The sequence below is a fragment of the Panthera pardus genome, unplaced genomic scaffold, assembly GCF_024362965.1.
Source record: "Panthera pardus isolate Hobbes unplaced genomic scaffold, ASM2436296v1 HiC_scaffold_8, whole genome shotgun sequence".
Taxonomy (NCBI): Eukaryota; Metazoa; Chordata; class Mammalia; order Carnivora; family Felidae; genus Panthera; species Panthera pardus.
The window spans coordinates 152,912,297-152,932,119 of record NW_026527013.1 but is presented as its reverse complement, the minus strand read 5'-3'; the positions used below and the strand labels follow the sequence as shown (position 1 = coordinate 152,932,119).

The 19,823-nt window shown below is 41.9% G+C and overlaps 1 protein-coding gene across 4 annotated transcripts in view; it reads left to right on the top strand.

Moving 5' to 3' along the window:
- The window catches only part of ATP6V0A4 (ATPase H+ transporting V0 subunit a4), a 95,420-nt gene that overhangs the window by 20,386 nt on the left and 55,211 nt on the right, over positions 1–19,823 (top strand). For 2 of the 4 annotated variants that reach the window (XM_019452891.2, XM_019452893.2), the window contains exons 2-9: positions 1,777–1,871; positions 1,985–2,050; positions 5,304–5,437; positions 6,521–6,599; positions 6,897–6,991; positions 14,150–14,275; positions 14,730–14,824; positions 16,399–16,525. In XM_019452891.2, coding sequence (XP_019308436.1) covers positions 5,321–5,437; positions 6,521–6,599; positions 6,897–6,991; positions 14,150–14,275; positions 14,730–14,824; positions 16,399–16,525 — 639 coding nt within the window. In that variant the 5' untranslated portion in view covers positions 1,777–1,871; positions 1,985–2,050; positions 5,304–5,320. Of the gene's footprint in view, positions 1–1,776; positions 1,872–1,984; positions 2,051–2,144; positions 2,264–3,654; positions 3,875–5,303; positions 5,438–6,520; positions 6,600–6,896; positions 6,992–14,149; positions 14,276–14,729; positions 14,825–16,398; positions 16,526–19,823 lie in introns of those variants that run through there. The other 2 variants (XM_019452892.2, XM_019452894.2) reach the window with 2 other exon arrangements.

The window sequence follows — 19,823 nt, the reverse complement described above, 5'->3', positions numbered from 1 at the left end:
GTTCCGGGTTTTCAGTTTTAGTTATTGGGAAGAAAAAGTATTTCCACTCCATCTTTCCAGAAGCAGAATCAAAGTAATTTTTCAAAAATGTCAATCAGTTGGGGCGGCTGGGTAGCTCCGTTGGTTAAATGGCTGACTTGATTTCGGCCGAGGTCACGATTTTACGGTTCATGAGTTCGAGCCCACATTGGGCTGTACGCTCGCATACAGATCCTCTGTCTCCCTCTCTCTGCCCCTCCCACGCACATGCACTTGCACGTGCGCTCTCTCTCTCGCACTCTCTCTCTCAAAAAGAAATAAATGTTAAAAAAAAATTTTTTTTTAATGTGAATCAGTTAAGTAATGTCATTTCTCTGCTTCACAATTTCCAAGGGCTTCCCGGTATGATTGTAAAAAATAAAATATATATAAATCATAATCAAAATATATAAAATCAAAATTTCCTAATCATAATCAAAATATATAAAATCAAAAGTTCCTAAAAAAAGCGAAAGAACAAAATCCAAATTTCCTATCGGCCCATCAGAACTTCCGTGGCTCCCTGTTTCCACTCTGATGTGCTTTATACTCCCTCTCCCCACCCCTCTCATGCCCCAGCCACATTGGCCTCCTTTCTGTTTCTTGAACGTGTTGCGCCTTCTTGGACTATGAAACAATATCACGCGTAGTTGTCAACAGGGACTCTGGTGTTAGATGACCTGTCCCGAGTGACTGTGTGACCTTGGGCCACTTTCTTGGCCTTTTTGCGCCTCTATTTCCTCATATGTGATTTGAGAATAAGAATACTGTCCGCCTCCTAGGGTTATTGAAACGATTAAATAGATTGGCCCATGTGATGTAATTTGAGGTACTCTAAAGTGCAGGAACGATACCCAGCGCAGAGGAAGCATTCAGCTGTGGGGATGAAGTTACCTACACCTCCCTGCTCTTGAATGGCTGTTTCTGTTGCCTGGAATACCTCCTGCCCGCCCCCCCCCCCCGACTCCCACCCCCCCAACCCCACTTTTTTTTGCAAGACTGACTCATTTAAATCTTCCACGCCTCAGCCTAAATGGCCTTATCTGCTTATGTAAAGTAGTCTCTCTTCCTTTCTCTAAAGCCTATCTTTCTATAATAGCACTTTTTATAATCTGTGATATCTGGCTAACTTATTACTCGTTTACTGTTCGTCTCTTGCCCCATGGACAAGAAGCTTCGTGAGGGCAAGCACTCTTGTCTCTTACTCACTGCCCTACCCCCACCCCGCCCCCCCACCCAGCCCCGAACAGAAGGAGCCACATAGTAGACTCTTAATAAAGATTTATTGAATGGATGCAAGAATTCAGGTCATTTATGGTTACACACCTATTACACATAATGCTGCAATAGACATTATTGTGGTTAAATTTCCGTATACAACTTCCAAATTTTTTCGTAGGATGAACTTCCTAGAGTGGGGTTGCTGGGTCAAAGGATATACACATGGCCTTTCAGACAGATTGTATTAATTTATTGTCCTGCCAGTGTCCTGTGAGTGTGTTGTCCTTCTGCATTTTCCACTTAGGGCTTTAGGAGGGAAAAAAAGAAGCAAACCTTGAAATGCATTCTCCCTCCTCTCCTTCTCCATTCAAAATAATTAATATTCTGTTATACTTTGCAGATGAGGATACTGGGAACCTGGGGTTAAATAAGCTTCCCCAGGGTCAATGGCAGAGCTGGGATCGTGGCTCGGGTCGTTTGGTTGTAAACTCTGGTCTTAACCATCAAGGTGTGCTTTTCGTTTATATTTTTCCTCAGTGATTCCTGGGCACTGGGACATTTGAGGACGTCTGCACCACCCACTGACCGGGGGACCCAGCAAACCCCACCTGGGCTGAAGAGCAGAATGGGAGGTAGGCAGCGGAAGGGGCATGAGGAGGGAGGCACCAGTCGAGGCAGGGGCTCCTCTTGCCTCGAGTTCATCTGGCAAGAGAGACGGAATCAGTGTCGGTCATTCTCTTTGCAGTTGCCAGTTCTAATCCTTCTGCTCTGCTTTGTGGGTCCTGAGTTCAGCCTTGAGAAGTCTGACCAGGTGAGGCTGGGCTCGAGTGATTCTGCCATGTTGGGGTGGGTGGCTCTGGCCAACCTCTGTGTCTGAAGAAACCCGAGCATTGCTTTTCCTACAGGCCTCGTTACAGGCCACCTGCTCCCCCCAGGGGCCCTGGCCTCCGCTCCCCCAGGTTCAAGCTGCCCCTTCTCAGCTGATCTTCCCAAACTGCCTGCATTCACCCTGCTGCCTCCCAAGGTAAAGTTAGATTTTCCACCCTGTGTTCTCAAAAGCAATAGTTCTAATTTGATGACGCACAAGCATCACCTGAGGCGCTTACTAAAAAGACCTCAGACAACCTGGGCCATTTGAATATTGACGGGATATTTGATTACTGTTGAATTACTGTTGAATTTTAAGTGTGACCATGGTATTACATATGTGTGTATTATATATGTAATATATATGAATATGTATCTTTTAGGTTACATATGTATTATATATATATTATATTATTATATAATATATAATATATGTATATGAAAATGTATCTTTTAGGTTACATATGTATTATGTATATTATATAATATATAATATATATTATAATATATATAATATAATATATGTTAATGAAAATGTATCTTTTAGGTTACATATGTATTATATATAATATATAATACATAATATATAATATATAATATATATTATAATATATATAATATAATATATGTATATGAAAATGTATCTTTTAGAGATACATACTGAAATATTTTGAAAGAAGAAATATGTGTGGGATTAGCTTCAACGTAGCCTGGGGTGGGTAGGAGAAGTGGGAGAAAGAACTGATGATACAAAATTCACCAGTTGACGCTGAGCAGTGTGAATATGGAGGTGCCTTATATTGGTCTCTGTACTTTTGCGGTTGCTTTAATTTTTCCACTCTAAAAAGTAACAACAACAACAAAACACCCTTCTTATTCTAGGGTACATGTGCCACTCACCCCAGGTGGGTGCATGAAGGGATCTGCACCCCCCCCCCCCCAGGAAAGCTGCTTTGCCAAGCTCATTATTGTGAACGAAGGTGGCCACTGCAGAGGACCCCCAACCAGGAGACGCGGTGTAATTGCTTTACTCCTCTGCTCCTCGGCCCCCTCCACCAAATAAGTTGATCAGGACAGTAATTCTCGGTCAAAGGGTAAATAGTCATGTCTGGCCCTGTCTCTTTACCTGGCCCACAATGGAAGCCGATCTTAGCTATTGAGTGTTTATCTGTCTGTTCTCTGTTGCAAGTGAAGTGTTTTTGAAGATAGTTGTTGATAAGATAGTGGGCATGATTTGTTTTTCATGTCCCAAACGATTTCATTTTACAGTGACAAGAAGGAGTGTTTGATGTGCTTAGTAGATGCACTGGAAGGTTGTCTCCAGGGCCCTTCTAAGTCCTCTAGAAACCTTTCCCAAAACTCTGCCCACCGAGGGGTGAGTTACTTTTCTTACAGGAGAAAGTCACTGCTTCCACTGCTGGGGCTCCAAGGTCGTGGCCCTGGGCTCAGGTGGCTGGGGGAGGGAGGGGGTTTGAGCAGGGCTGGCCGGTGAGGCAGGTTCTCCTCACTCCCAGGCAGGTGTTGATACAACAGAGCTGCCTCTGGGCTCTGTAGGCACCTAGGGAGGAGAAGCACCGGGAGGGGCTCTTTGCCTTAGGGAAGCTACCGGAGGAATCCTGGTCCCAGGCCTGTCACTCACAGGCCCTGACCAAACACAGCTGCCTCTGGGGGATCCCTGCTAGGGGGGTTGGGCCGAGGGAGTACCAGAGAGCTGTAGCCCCCGCCCTGCTGCGGATCCCTGTCTAGAGCCTGCTGGGACAAAGCCGGGGTAAGAAGGCCCTTTACACTGTGTTCTTGGTCTGCTTGATGCTAATGTCTTGTGTCTCTCTTCTACGGAAACATTCCTTTATTTATCAGAGAGGGTAGTATGAAAAGTTTTGAGTCATCTTTTGTCAAAAGGCAAAAAATGCAGCATCAGGCGATGCATTCTGGAGGGAGGGATGATGTTTGGTCTCTAGTCAATAAATTGGGCAATAACTTTTGAGAACCTGCTTTGTGGCTGAGCTATACTGGTGATAGAATGGAAAACATGACATAGTTCTCACCTCATGGAATTTACTGGTTAGTGGGCAACACAAACGTGAAACAAGTAGTTGCCGATGATTTATCTTCTGGGAGTACTGGTTTCACGTGGTGGTGGTGGTCTGAAAGGGCTTAGGGTAGAAGAGGATCTTTGCACTGAGGCTCCAATGACAGGATTGTGTTGGGTGCATGGAAACCAGGGGGACTTGGGGAGGAAGAAAGTGAGGTTCCAAATCTAGGGGAATGCATGGACAAAGGTCCTGAGGTAGGAGGGAGCTCCGGGAGACATTGTGTGTCCAGAGAGCAGTGTGAAGGGCAATGAAGCTGGAGGGGAAGGCAAAGGCCAGATATACAGCCTTTTTGTTGGCCAAATCAAGGGTTTTAGACTTGATTCTATGAGAAATAGAGATAAAAGAATAATTAAAGCAGAGAAGGGATAACCCCAGTGTCTGTCAAACAGCAGCTACTGTATATATTATAAAATGAAATGAGAAAAAGGGGCCCATTCTGGAGGTGTGATAGTTATTCCAGAAGGTTGGTCTTTGGGGAAATTGATTTGGCTTGGCAGTGGTAGAGCAGTCCAGAGGGCCTTTGATGGGAGTGGGTTCTACATGAATACCCTTTTTCCATACAGAGGACATACATACAGATTTATTTCATTCTGGCTGACTGCACAGGGTTCTGTGAGTCAGCTTAATCACTGTCCTGTTGATGGATATCTGGGTTAGATCCATTTATTATAATTATGATATACAATGTTATCAGGAACATCGTTGTGCATGCATTTTCCCATACATCTCCAAGTTTGTCCGGATGAATAGTAGTGGAAATCCTGGGTCATGGATATGAGTGCTATAAAATTTGATAGACACTGACAAATTGCTCTCTGAAAAAAACTGTCCAAATGTACACTTCCAAGACTAAAGTACAGTGTATGAAGATGCCTGCTCTCTCATACCGTCCACAACATGGGTCTTTACTCATATTTTTTAATCTCTTGCCAGTCCGATAGGTGGTGAAAAGTGCTATCTTGTTTTTGTTTATATTTTTAGAATTAAGAGTCATTCCTGTTGGATTTTTTTCCCCTGTCGGATATTAATATAATGCAACTAAAGCCAGTTTTCATCCTAAGGCTTCTATACTCTTATTCCCTCTGATGTCTTTGTCTCCTGCAGACCAAGGCTGTGTCAAGATGGCGTCCGTGTTTCGCAGTGAGGAGATGTGTTTGTCCCAGCTGTTTCTCCAGGTGGAGGCTGCATATTGCTGTGTGGCTGAGCTTGGGGAGCTTGGACTGGTTCAGTTCAAAGATGTAGGTGCCACATTCTTGGGAGACCAGAGGAAGATGGGGTGGGTGTAGACATCTCTTTCACACCAACTTCTTGGTAGTGAACTAAGTTCAGGGAGTAGAGCCCTGAGCTGGGATAGATGGAGTTCCACGTGGTTCTAGTTGTTCTGGCTAAGGTTTGTGATAACGTTGAGAAGTGACTTGCAAACATGTTCTCCTTTCCTCTAGATGTATCTCTTCTATAGGAATGTTTTGAGGCTCTAATGCAGTCACTACATGTTAGATGACATTATACTTTATTTCCTACATAGTACCTTCAAAGAATTAGAGGTCTCCAATGGGCATGTGGACTACCAAACCTTGTTCCGAAGACAGAAACCAATTGTTCCTAACTAGCTGGTCTGAGGACAAAGTGCACAGTCTCCCTAGAGTGACATTCTAGGGCTAGACAGTCTTGAGTGTGATGTTGGGGTATCATTTCTCAGAGGTGGTTTGGATCCTTACCAAGCTTTTTTGAACAACGTTCTTTACTCCTTTGCTTCCTCACCAAGATCACAATCAAAACTAAGCTCCTGCAGGGAAGGATCTTGTCTTGTTCTGTGTGTTCTTAGTTTCTAGTACAGGACCTCACGTGAGGCAGTTCCTTAATAACATTTGTTGGGCTGAGCTGAGGGTCGCCATCACTAGGACACTGAATTTTTGTTGATGATTGTGATAACATTGCATGGAGCTATGCAATTTCAAGATCCTGTCGTATTCATGACTCCACTGAGGATTTCAAGGCTCATTTGGATGTAAATCCAACTAAGAGCAAGGAAACCTTAGCTGTGGGAGGACTTTCTAAGTGTAGGAAGACCAGAGCTGAGGCATTTGGGAGATTGTGTATAAGAACATCAAGGTGTGTTTTGCCTGTAACTTACCTGTCTCATGCATGGAAGTATCTATTCCGAAGATGGTTCTGGCAACCTTCCCCAGCATTAATAATAATAATAATAATAATAATAATAATAATAATAATTCCCCAGCATTAATAATAATAATAACCAAAGGGAATACATTGGCATCTGTTGCTACTAATGTGTGGCTTCTGGTTTCCCCCCACTCTAGTTAAATGTGAATGTGAACAGCTTCCAAAGAAAATTTGTGAATGAAGTCAGAAGGTGTGAGTCACTGGAGAGAATTCTCCGTAAGCCAGTTTTCTGTTTACTGTCTAAGTGTCACCTGGTTGGGAGGTAAATCGTTTGCAGAACTAGATTATAACAAACATGTACCTGTTTGTATACTTTTTGAGGTGATTCCTGAGACAGAGTGGGGAAATTAGGGTTGGGTTGCTGGTGCCATGGCAGTCCTGGGGGGCGGGGGGCGGGGGTGGCGGGGAACTCAGGTGGCTGGGCCGGCTGAAAGGTACCTGTCTGCTTGGGCCCACTTCTTAGGTGAGAAAACACAATCACCTTGGGCTCTCTCGTGGGGTTTCATCCCACAGGTTTTCTGGAAGATGAGATGCAAAATGAGATCGCAGTTCAATTGCCAGAGAAAGCCCCACCAACCCCTCTCCCACGGGAAATGATTACCCTGGAGGTAGGTTCTTTTCTACTTTGCTAAAGACAGTCACGAAGCCTGTCTCCTGAGGAGCTCAAAAAAACCACTCACGGATCTTTACCCAGTTGTAGAAGGTGTAGGGGCGGATTTATGTGACTGTCTACTTTTCAGTATTAATCCCCCAGGAAAATCCCACTGTAAAATTTTTATTTTCATTTTAAATGTTTATTTACTTTGAGAGAGAGAGTGGGTGTGTGCATGTGAGCTGGGGAAGGACAGAGGAGAGGGAGAGACAGAATGCCAAGCAGGCTGCATGCTGTCAGTGCAGAGCCCGAGATGGGGCTCAATCCTGCCAACCATGAGATCATGACCTGAGCTGAAACCAAGAGTTGGAAGCTTAACCCACTGAGCCACCCAGGCACCCCACCCCCACTGTACAATTTTTAGAGTCACTTCTGATCATGGGGAGAGCTCTTTTTTTCTCCTACTGCAGCCCGAAGGGAGCTCACCCCACTTTGAGAAGTGGTTTTCATTGATGGACATAAATTCTCTCTCTCTCTTTTTTAATTTTGTATCTATCTATCTATCTATCTATCTATCTATTTGAGAGATATAATTTTTATTGAGTATTCCCTAGGTCCAAAATACTGCTCAAAACATATTGTATGTTTTACATGTAATTGTAATTGGTCAGTGATTGTCCCTATTTACAGGTCAAATATTTGAATCAGACGTCAAGTAACATTTCTGTCATCATAGAGTTAATAAATGAAGGAGCCAGGAACTTATCCCATTGGTATTCAGAACCCATATACTTTTTGTGAGGGAGATACATTTTGTTTTGAAATAATTACAAATTTATAAAAAAATTGAAAGAATAGGCCAGGAAACTCCTGTTTACACTTGTCTCAAATACCTTAACCGTTAATATTTTGCATATTTTTGCTCTCTTATTTTCTTTCACTCCGTTTCGCTCTCTTTTTCTTTCTTTTTCTTCTCCTTATACACACTACACACAGATAAATGTGCATACAAGTTTTTTCTAAACTATTTGAGAGTAAGCTGTAGATACGTCCTTAACCCGTAAATACTTTAGAGTACTTTTCGTGAGAACAAGGACATCCTTTTGCATAAACACACTACAGTGATCAAAATCAATACATTAACATTGAGACAATACTATTATATATCTCATTTACAGACCTTGTTCAAATGTGACCAACTGTCTCAACAATGTCATTTACAGAAAATTTGACAAATTTTATAGTCTGTCTATTCTCCTCTCCAGTCTAGTATCATGCATTGTATTTAATTGTTATTGCACTTTATTCTTATCTCTCTGCCACAAGTCCTCAGTCTTACTGTCTTACTCAACCATAACAATTTTGAGAAGTCTTAACCATTTACTAGAGTGTCCCTCAACTTGGGTTTACCTGATTTTCTATGCTTATGATTAGATTCAACTTTTGCATTTCTGCCGGGAATACCACACAGTGATACTACATCCTTCTCAGTGCATTATGTAAGTTGGCACATGATATCCATTTGTCCCAGAATTGGTGACATTAAATTTGATCTCTTGGTTAAGGTTGTATTCATCAGATTGCACTCATGTAAAGTTAATATTTTCCCATTGTTCACTTAAATATTTTGTGTGGGGATACTTGGAGGCTATGGAAATACTCTGTTCTATGATCCATTGATGATTTTTTTTTTTTACTTTATATTTCTTTTTGTTTTAAATAATTTGTTTATTTTTTAATTTACATCCAAGTTAGTTAGCATGTAGTGCAATAATGATTTCAGGAGTAGATTCCTTAATGCCCCTTAACCCATTTGGCCCATCCCCCCTCCCACAATCCCTCCAGCAAGCTTCTGTTCTCTATATTTAAGAGTCTCTTATGTTTTGTTCCCCTCCCTGTTTTTATATTATTTTTGCTTCTCTTCCCTTATGTTCATCTGTTTTGTATCTTAAAGTGTCATATGAGTGAAGTCATATGATATTTGTCTTTCTCTGACTGACTCATTTCACTTAGCATGATACCCTCTAGTTCCATCCAGGTAGTTGCAAATGTAATGTTTTATTTATTTTTGAGAGACCGCAAGCAGGGGAGGAGGAGAAAGAGGGGGACAGAGGATTGGAAGTGGGCCCAGCTCTGAAAGCAGTGAACCTGATGTGGGGCTTGAACTCACCAACTGCAAGATCATGACCTGAGCCAAAGTCGGACGCTTAACTGACTGAGCCACCCAGGACACAAAGTTCTTAGAAGCAGTGAAGTCTTGTCTATATGATGCTACTGAACAAGACTTTTGCTGGCACAATGGGATCTTCTTTTTCTTGTCTTGTCTTCCTTCTTTTCTTAACTATTGTCACTGTACTACACATTATAGCCTAAGGATTTATTTATCTTTTAGCTGGAAGACCACCTTCACCCATTTCACACCCTGAAGCCCCCATAACCACCAATCTGTTCTCTGTATCTATGAGTTCAACTTTTTGTTTTTTTTTCTTTTCTTTTGTTTCTTTCTTTTTTTTTTAAGATTCCCTATTTAAGTGAGGTCATAAAGTATTTGTCTTTCTCTGCCTGATTTATCTTACTTAGTATACCCTCAAGGTCCGTCCATGCCATTGTTATGGCAGGATTTCCTTCTTATTATGGCTGAGTAATATTTCCCTGTGCACATATACCCCATCTTTATACGTTCATCTGTTGATGAACAGTTAGGTTGTCTTCACTCTTGTAAATGATGCTGCAATGAACACAGGACTGCAGGCATCTTTTCGAGACAGTGATTTTGTTTCCTTCGGATAAATACCCAGAAGTGAAATTGCTGGATCCAATGTGTTGTTAACTAATCATCTTTCTGGTGGGAAATGACTCATGCTTTGTATCTACTCTAGACTGAGGCCTCTCCTCGATTGGCTTCTGGGATCAGCTGTGCCTCAGCCAGCTGTTTTCTTTAGCCAAGGACATTATAACTGAGGGGACTACCCCTTTCTTTCCCTCTCTCCTTCCTTTTATAAAACTTTGAGTGCCCACCATGCACGAGGTAGCTTAGAGAGAAAGAAAACATGGCCATGTCCATTAGGAGCTTCTAGAGCAGATGGTGGTGAAAGGAGGGAGGGGTGAGGCAGTGAGAAAGAATGTCAAAAGGTAGGCAGAGCCAGATCCTGGAAGGCCCTGTAGATCTTGATTTAAAAAATTGGATATTTTATGCTAAGAAAAGGAAGGGCCCATTAAAGGAGGCAGGAAGGTAGGGGAGCTTCACTGAGCTGAGCCTTATCTCTGGCTGGGTTTGTTTGTTTGTTTTCTTTAAAGATAATGTAAAATTCTTGAAATTTTTGAAGCCTTTAGTAGTATAAATAAAGATACTCTAACAGAGATACGAGCCTGGCAACTCCCCTGGAAAATATTTTGGATCTGGCCATACTAAAGCCTGGATATTTTGGAAGATATTGAGTTGGTTATACGTTTCAGATAGTACTTAAAAAAAACAAAAATCATTGCCTCCAAAGGAGGTAGGCATTGGCCCACTGGTTGGTTTTGAAACTCTACACTTTCATACATTTATACTGGTAACCAGTTAGATTACAGTCCAATGTGTACCAACAGCCCTTCCTCAGTATTTTCCTCCTGGGTATTATTTGTTGTAAAGATGAAATTAGAATGGCATGAACTTATACATAGCAATATTTGTCTAACCATTGACCAAGGGAACAGACTGATTCAACGGTCTGGCAATTAGTTGAGTGTTCCTCCAGCATTCCTATGAAGGGGAATCCTTCAAGATTGTGCAAGAGTACACAAGTGGCTTTGGGCCCTTGACTTGCAAATTTTCTAAAGAGGCTTTCATAACAATCCTAGAGGAAATATTAATTCAGAAAAAAAATCTACCCACAAATCCACAAATCTCAGCAGAAACGGCCATAACTTCTCAGTTTTTAGGTTTTATCCTTTTCAGCTATATTTTTATGTAACCCCATGTCCATTGTCTACATTATAATTTTCTACTTTTTGCATTTAACTATCACTTTGTAAACTATGTTTTAAATAATGGGCTGTTGTCCAAAATATTTTTAAAGGCAGAATTATTTTAAGAAAGGTTTTTTTTTTAAATGTTTATTACTTATTAAGAGAGAGAGAGAGAGAGAGAGACACGGAGTGTGAGTGGGGAGAGTTAGAGAGGAAGACACAGAATCTGAAGCAGGCTCCAGGCTCTGAGCTGTGAGCACAGAGCCTGATGCGGGGCTCGAACTCATGAACCGTGAGATCATGATTCGAGCCGAAGTTGGATGCCCAAGTGACTGAGCCACCCAGGTGCCCCAGCACTATTTTTTTTTTTTAATATATGAAATTTATTGTCAAATTGGTTTCCATACAACACCCAGTGCTCATCCCAAAAGGTGCCCTCCTCAATGCCCATCACTTACCCTTCCCTCCCTCCCCCCCCTCCCCCCATCAACCCTCAGTTTGTTCTCAGTTTTTAAGAGTCTCTTATGCTTTGGTTCTCTCCCACTCTAACCTCATTTTTTTTTCCTTCCCCTCCCCCATGGGTTTCTGTTAAGTTTCTCAGGATCCACATAAGAGTGAAACCATATGGTATCTGTCTTTCTCTGTATGGCTTATTTCACTTAGCATCACACTCTCCAGTTCCATCCACGTTGCTACAAAGGGCCATATTTCATTCTTTCTCATTGCCACGTAGTATTCCATTCTGTATATAAACCACAATTTCTTTATCCATTCATCAGTTGATGGACATTTAGGCTCTTTCCATAATTTGGCTATTGTTGAGAGTGCTGCTATAAACATTGGGGTACAAGTGCCCCTATGCATCAATACTCCTGTATCCCTTGGGTAAATTCCTAGCAGGCCCCAGCACTATTTTTAATAGAATCATTGAGCGTATAGAGCAAATGGTTAAGAGGCGGTTAAGAAAAAACTTCGTTTTCTCCCCCAACTTTCTGCCACTATAGTTAGTGTTCAAAATTTAGGGTAGTGATTATCACTGGGTGATGTGCATGTGGGGCCCATGGTGGAGTTCTCTCTGCAACGTGTATGAAATTTTCCATCATAAAAAATACTAAAAATTCAATTTTTTTCTGATATTAATATGCTTTTTTTGGGAGGGAGGGGAACTAACATTTGCAGGAATATTTTTGTTTTATTGTTTATTTTTGAATAAATAGAAAGTTTATTAGACCTTTGGTAAAGGTGTCTCTTAGGTAGATTAAAAAAATATCTAGCATGATCTTCTCTGTCTTTTAACAGGTGACCTTAATCCACTTTCATCTATTATGGTTGCTGATTCACTGACCATTGTTTTTGTTAAATGTTGAATTGATACAGTAGAATTTTTAGAAACTGTGTGTAAGGTATGAAGAATAATGACACAGTAAACACTGAGTGCCATCACTCTGAATGAGATAAAGATGACCACAGTGATGGTGTTAAAGCCCTCTGTGTGCCCTCCCCTCCCCCCTCTCCCCTCCACTCTCCTCCCCACTCCCCTCTGCACTCCTCCCCCCTTGGAGATAATCACTGTCCTGAATTTTGTATTTTTCTTTTCTTTGTTTCTGTAGAGTTTTATCGCATATTTAGTCTTCTAAATAGCATATGATTTAGCTTTGCACATTTTAGTTTTATGTAAATGAAATCATGTTTATTCTTTTGCAACTTTCTGTTTTCTTACATCGTTTTATTTTTAAGACACCATATTGTTTCATGTTTCTGAAATTAATTCATTTTCACTGCTGGGTAGTGTTTCTTGTATTGAATGTACCACACTTTATCCATTCTATTGTTGTTGGACATTTGAATAAGTGAGAAATGAGCTTTCATATGTGTGTGTGTGTGTGTGTATTTTTTTTTTTTTTTTTTTTTTAGAGAGTCAGGGAGAGGGGCAGAGGGAGGGAGAGAGAGAGAGAGAGAGCGAGAGAGACAGAGAATCTTAAGCAGGCTCCATGGTCAGTGCAGAGCCTGATGTGTGGCTCGATCCTACCACTCTGGGATCATGACCTGGGCTGAAATCAAGTTGGGCCCTTAACCAGCTGAGTCAACCAGGCACCCTGAGCTTTCAAATTTTTTAATTATTTGCCAAATCTTAGTAGTGCATTCACAAATTGTGCCCAACAGAGAGATCCTCACCTATTACATTTTGAATTTCAATACCTATATTTTACATTTCCAAGATTTCTTGTTTTTAAAGTTTATTTATTTTGAGACAGAGAGAGTGAGCACAAGCTGGGGAGGGGCAGAGAAGAGTGGGAGAGAGAGACTCTCTCCCCCACTGACAGTGTGGACCTGTCAGAACAGAGCCCGACTCAGGGCTTGAACCCATGAACTGTGAAATCATGACCTGAACCGAAATCAAGAGTTGGATGTTTAACTGACTCAGCCACCCAGGCACCCCACATGTCCAATGGTTCCCCTTTTATATTTACCTGTTTTTTCATTTTAGGACATGCTTATTTAATAATTTAGTGGTGTGTGTGTGTGTGTGTGTAGGGGTGTGTGTGTGTGTGTGTGTGTGTACGTGGTGCTCTTTGAGCATTCTAAAAAAAAAACCTTAAACTCTTTTTCAGACTATTCCATAAAAATAATTGCACCCAGTGTGAGTTTGTGTTCTGACTGTTGATTTTGTTGGTGATTTTTCTTATCGTTAGATTTCTTCTTGAGACTTACTCATTTTGTATGCTCATTTTGGAAGGAAGATTGTTTCTTAGTTTTTGATTTTGTCTTCTTGCCTATCGTGCTCCCGTTTCTCTATGTAGCCTTTTTCTCTTGCTCGTACCTGGTTCTCCAGACTCCAACCCAGAACTAGCGATTTCTCTTCTTGTATTTTATCAGTACAGTGTGTTTGAGGCGGAAGGAATTCTCAACATGTAAATTCACTTTAGCTTCCCTTTTAAGTGTTTGAAATGGGGGAGAGACACATACTTTGCTGAAATGCCTTGGCTTCCCGAAGCTAATTTCTATCCCCCCAAAGTGTTTTCTAATCCTCCCCATTTGGTGAAAACGGATCTAGCTTGTAGCTCTGCGGTCATACTGTGTTGCACTGAATGGGCCACTCAACTCCAGGCTACCTTATGATGCACTGAATTCTTTTTGATATTTAGTTATTTGTAGTGGTGAAGGTAGGGCAAATGTCATAGGACTTTCTGCCTGCTTTACCTTCTTTTTCCATTCTGCATAGACTCTTCTAGAAAAACTGGAAGGAGAATTACAGGAAGCCAACCAGAACCAGCAGGCTTTAAAGAAAAGCTTCCTAGAACTGACCGAACTCAAACATCTCCTGAAGAAAACCCAGGACTTCTTCGAGGTTGTTATCTGGGGATTGATTATTTATTAAAGGGAACTTTCCCCCAGGGCCTCAAGTTTCCATTTTGAAAACTGACTGGTTTTGGAATATGCATAAATCACTGTGTTTCTGTCCCATGGCTAGGTCATTAGTGAGGGGGAGGGTATTCTGGGTGAAACATGTTGCCATTGTGAACTAAAGGCAGAAATATCATGGCGCTCATTAAAAAGTACGTGCCCTAAACACGCAGAACAAAAGTCAGAACAAAGCATGAGATTGGACAGGTTTGGGCTTTAGGTAGTAAAAGACTGGGGAAGGTTTTGATCTGGCAAGGAGCACTCCACTTTTTGAATTCTACTAACTCTTTGTGGAAAATTAAAGTTTCATTAAACATGGGCAAACCCTTGAGACGCAGGGAGATTTTAAGGTAGTCCAAATGCATGTAAAAGAAAATAAATGGTTCTTTGACTTTCAGACCGAAACCAGCCTAGCTGATGATTTCTTTACGGAGGATACCTCTGGCCTCCTGGAATTGAGAGCTACGCCTGCATATGTGACCGGAAAGCTGGGGTTAGTGTCTCTCTGCTCTGAAAGTTACATGTAGATGGGTTTCTGGTCCACAGCTCAGTGCCTGGTTGGTGTTGGATTTCCCTGAGTGTTTGAGTGAGTGAATGAATGAATGAATGAATGAACTAGCCCCTGGAATGATGACTATTTCAATAAATATAAGGCCTCCACACAGTAATAAACCCCAGAGTAACCTTTTCAGATTGGTGGAGTGATAACTTCGAGCTAGTGGTGAAACTAACATGCTGGAGCCTGAAGAGTACAATGTTTGTGTTGTCCCCACACGCAAGGGCAAGACTATGGCCAGAATTGTTTAGATGGGTTTTCGCAACTGTTCCCTGCTTCCTTATCTTTGGAATACTGCTTTGATAATAAAATAGATTTGGAGTTTGACATCTGAAGTGCAATTAGAAATGAGGTAATTATGTGAGCAGCTCATCCATAAGGAGCAGTAATGTGATATGATGACACCACCAAAATGTGTGGTGATTCAAAATGGAGGGATTTCATTCAGTGTCCAAGTCAAATTGATGAATCCGTACAGAAAATATTTGATCAGAAGGTAATATGGGGTCAGCGTAGGTTTAAACTAATAGATCGCCGAAAGTAACCATTTTGAAATGAGTATAAAGTTTCTGTCAGAAATTAGCTAGACACCTGGATGGTTTTAAAAGTAGAGATGAGGGGCGCCTGGGTGGCTCAGTCGGTTAAGCGTCCGACTTCAGCCCAGGTCACGATCTCACAGTCCGTGAGTTCGAGCCCCGTGTCGGGCTCTGGGCTGATGGCTCGGAGCCTGGAGCCTGCTTCCGATTCTGTGTCTCCCTCTCTCTCTGACCCTCCCCCGTTCATGCTCTGTCTCTCTCTGTCTCAAAAATAAATAAACATTAAAACAAATTTTTAAAAAAATTAAAAAAAAAAGTAGAGATGAATGGAAATTAGTATGTATGTTACACTTCTATTTTTTAAATTAAAGTTTATTTATTTAGAGAGAGAGAGGAGAGAGAATGGGTAGGGGAGGGGGGCAGAGAGACAGAGGGAGAGGGGGAGAGAGAGAGAGAGAGAGCGCGCACATGAGTGAGCTCATCCTAAGCAAGCACCACATTCAGCACGGAGCCTGATCTGGGGCTCTGTCTCACCACCGGAGGGGCAGGACCTGAGCAGAAATCAAGAGTCAGAGGCTTAACTCACTGAGCCACCCAGGCGCCCTGTATATTTCATTCTTAGTACATTATTTGTAAAAATATCCAGAGCCCATTGTTGAGCAGTTGGGATAGTTCCTTTCTTTAGTTCTGATTCCATAACAAATGGTCTAGTGTATTTCTAATCGTAAATAAGTGAATACGTAGTATCGGGGTGATTAGGGAAACCTCAACATGTGAGAGGAAACACGACTTGGTGGGGTTGGGGCTCTGATGCAGGGTGGCCTCCCTACGCCTGCCACCAAGGGCCGAGTCGTTGCCTCCTGCTCAGGGCGAAGCGGGCCTGTGTCTCCTGGTGGCACATCCTCACGTCCTACGGGGCCTTCTCCCTGCCTCCCGCTCTCCGTGCTTCAGCAGTGCCTCTGTCTGACTGCCCAGGTTCACGGCCGGTGTGATCAACAGGGAGAGGATGGCTTCCTTTGAGAGGCTGCTGTGGAGAGTCTGCCGAGGGAACATCTACCTGAAGTTCAGTGAGATGGACGTGACTCTGGAGGATCCCGTCACGGTGGGTGTCCCAGGCTACAGAGAGCTCTCTCCTCGGCTTCCTGGGGCCTTGGGTCTGCGGGGTGGGGGTGGGGCTTCTCTGAAACAGTGAGTCTGTAGTTCTTTGAAGCTAATATCTGCTTCCTTTCTTTTCTCTGCCCCCCCCCCTTTTTTTCCTCGTTTCTTTTATTTTTAAAATTTTAAATCCAAGTTAGTTAACATATAGTGTAGTAATGGTTTCAGGAGTAGAATTTAACGACTGATCACTTACATGTTAATACCCAGTGCTCATCCCAACAAGTGCCCTCCTTAATGCCCATCACCCATTTAGCCCATCTCCCCGCCCAGGTCCCCTCCAGCTACCCTCAGTTTGTTCTCTGTATTTCAGAGTCTCTTCTGGTTTGCTCCCCTCTCTGTTTTTATATTATTTTCCCTTCCTTTTCCCTATGTTCATCTGTTTTGTTTCTTAAATTCCACATATGAGTGAAATCATATATTTGTCTTTCTCTGACTTATTTTGCTTAGCATAAAACATTTACTTCCATTCACATTGTTGCGAATGGCAAGATTCCATTCTTTTGATCACCGAGTAATATTCTATTGTATATATATTCATGGTATATTTTATTAAAAACTTTTTTTTTAATTAATTGATTATTTTTTACATTTATTCTTTTTTGAGAGACAGAGCACGAGCAGGGGAGGGGCAGAGACAGAGAGAGAGACACAGAATCCGAAGCAGGCTCCAGGTTCCGAGCTGTCAGCACAGAGCCTGACACGGGGCTTGAACTCACAAACTGCGAGATCATGACCTGAGCTGAAGTCAGATGCTTAACCAGCTGAGGCGCCTCTATTTTTAAAATTTTTTAACGTGTATTTATTTTTTTTTTAACCTTTCTTTCTTTTTTATATTTATTTTTTAGTTTACATCCAAATTAGTTAGCATATAGTGCAACAATGATTTCAGGAGTAGATTCCTTAATGCCCCTTAACCCATTTAGTGCATCCTCCCTCCCACAACCCCCCAGCAACCCTCTGTTTGTTCTCTAAATTTAAGAGTTTCTTGTGTTTTGTTCCCCTCCCTGTTTTTATATTATTTTTGCTTCTCTTCCCTTATGTTCATCTGTTTCGTCCCATGAAGCCCTCATATGAGTGAAGTCATATGATATTTGTCTTTCTCTGACTGATACTTTCACTTAGCATAATACCCTCCAGTTCCATCCTTGTGGTTGCAAATGGCAAGATTTCATTCTTTTTGATTGCCAAGTAATACTCCATTGTATATGTATATACCACATCTTCTTTATCCATCCATCTGTTGATGGACATTTGGGCTCTTTCCATACTTTGGCTATTGTTGATAGTGCTTCTATAAACATGGGGGTGCATGTGTCCCTTCAAAACAGCACACCTGTATCCCTTGGATAAATACCTAGTAGTGCAATTACTGGGTCGTAGGGTAGTTCTATTTTAAATTTTTTGAGGAAGCTCCATTCTGTTTTCCAGAGTGGCTGCACCAGCTTGCATTCCCACCAACAATGCAAAAGAGATCCTCTTTCTCCGCGTCCTCGCCAACATCTGTTGTTGCCTGAGTTGTTAATGTTAGCCATTCTGACAGGTGTGAGGTGATATCTCATTGTGGCTTTGATTTGTATCTCCCTGATGATGAGTGATGTTGAGCATTTTTTCATGTGTCGGTTGGCCATCTGGATGTTGTCTTTGGAGAAGTGTCTATTCATGTCTTTTGCCCATTTCTTCACTGGATTATTTGTTTTTTAGGTGTTGAGTTTGATAAATTCTTTATAGATTTTGGATATTAACCCTTCATCTGATATGTTGTTTGCAAATATCTTCTCCTAGTCTGTTGGTTGCCTTTTAGTTTTGCTGATTGTTTCCTTCACTGTGCAGGAGCTTTCTATTCTGATGAGGCCCCAATAGTTCATTTCTGCTTTTGTTTTCCTTGCCTCTGGAGGCCTGTTGAGTAAGAAGTTGCTGCGGCCAAGGTCGAAGAGGTTGTTGCCTGCTTCCTCCTCTAGGATTTTGATGGCTTCCTGTCTTACATTGAGGTCTTTCATCCATTTTGAGTTTATTTTTGTGTCTGGTGTAAGAAAGTGGTCCAGGTTCATTCTTCTGCATGTTGCTGTCCAGTTTTCCCAGCACCACTTGCTGAAGAGACTGTCTTTATTCCATTGGATATTCTTTCCTGCTTTGTCAAAGATTAGTTGGCCATACGTTCGTGGGTCCATTTCTGGGTTCTCTATTCTTTTCCATTGGTCTGAGTGTCTGTTTTTGTGCCAGTATCTGCCCCCTTTTCTAAAAAAAAAAAAAAACCTACAAAAGTTCAGTTCAAGGTCTGATTGTTGGTAACACCTCCAAGACACAGCTCTACCAGTTCCTGGAAGTTTAGCTAAGAACTGAGTTCAGTCAGTGCAATCCAAGCTTCAGTGTGCACAGGCACATGAGTGACCCTGGTACCTAGTTAAATGCAGATTCTGATACAGTGGGGTGGGGGTGGGGCCTCAGATTCTGCCCTGTTTTTTTTTTAGAGGGTTTATTTTATTTTTTTTTTTAAAGTTTATTTATTTATTTTGAGGGCGAGGTGCAAGCGGAGGAGGGGCAGAGAGAGACAAGGAGGGAGAGAATCCGAAGCAGGCTCCGCACTGTCACTGAAGAGCCATGAATTGTGAGATCATGACCTGAGCCAAGATCAAGAGTCAGATGCTTAACTGACTGAGCCACCCAGGTGCCCCCAGATTCTGCATTTTTAACAAGCATACTGATAATGGTAGTCAGTGGACGGGATGCTTCAAAGAAGGATGCTGAGAGGGCTCTTTGCTGAGTGCCACACACTTCCTGCTATTAATTCCGTACGGTTTACTTCCTCTGCCCTTCCAGTTAGTATTTAAATTCCCTTACTTAAAAAAAAATTGTTTTAATGTTTATTTTTGAGAGAGAGAGAGAGAGAGAGAGAGAGAGAGACAGAGCATGGTCAAGGGAGGGGCAGAGAGAGGGAGACACGGAACTTGAACCAGGCTCCAGGCTCTGAGCTGTCAGTGTAGAGCCAGGCATGGAGCTCGAACCCATAGACTGTGAGAGCATGACCTGAGTTGAAGTCCAGTACTTAACCAACTGAGCCACCCAGGCGCCCCTAAGTCGCCTTACTTTTTAATTCCAAGTTGGGCTTATTTCTGAGTGTCATCATCTTTTCCAGGATAGAGGGGGAAAAAAATTAACTTGGGTTTTATTTCATGGAAAACAATTTCATAGTTAAATGAAATTTAAAATAGGAAGAAAGCTTACTTGTCTCTAGTGCTATTTTT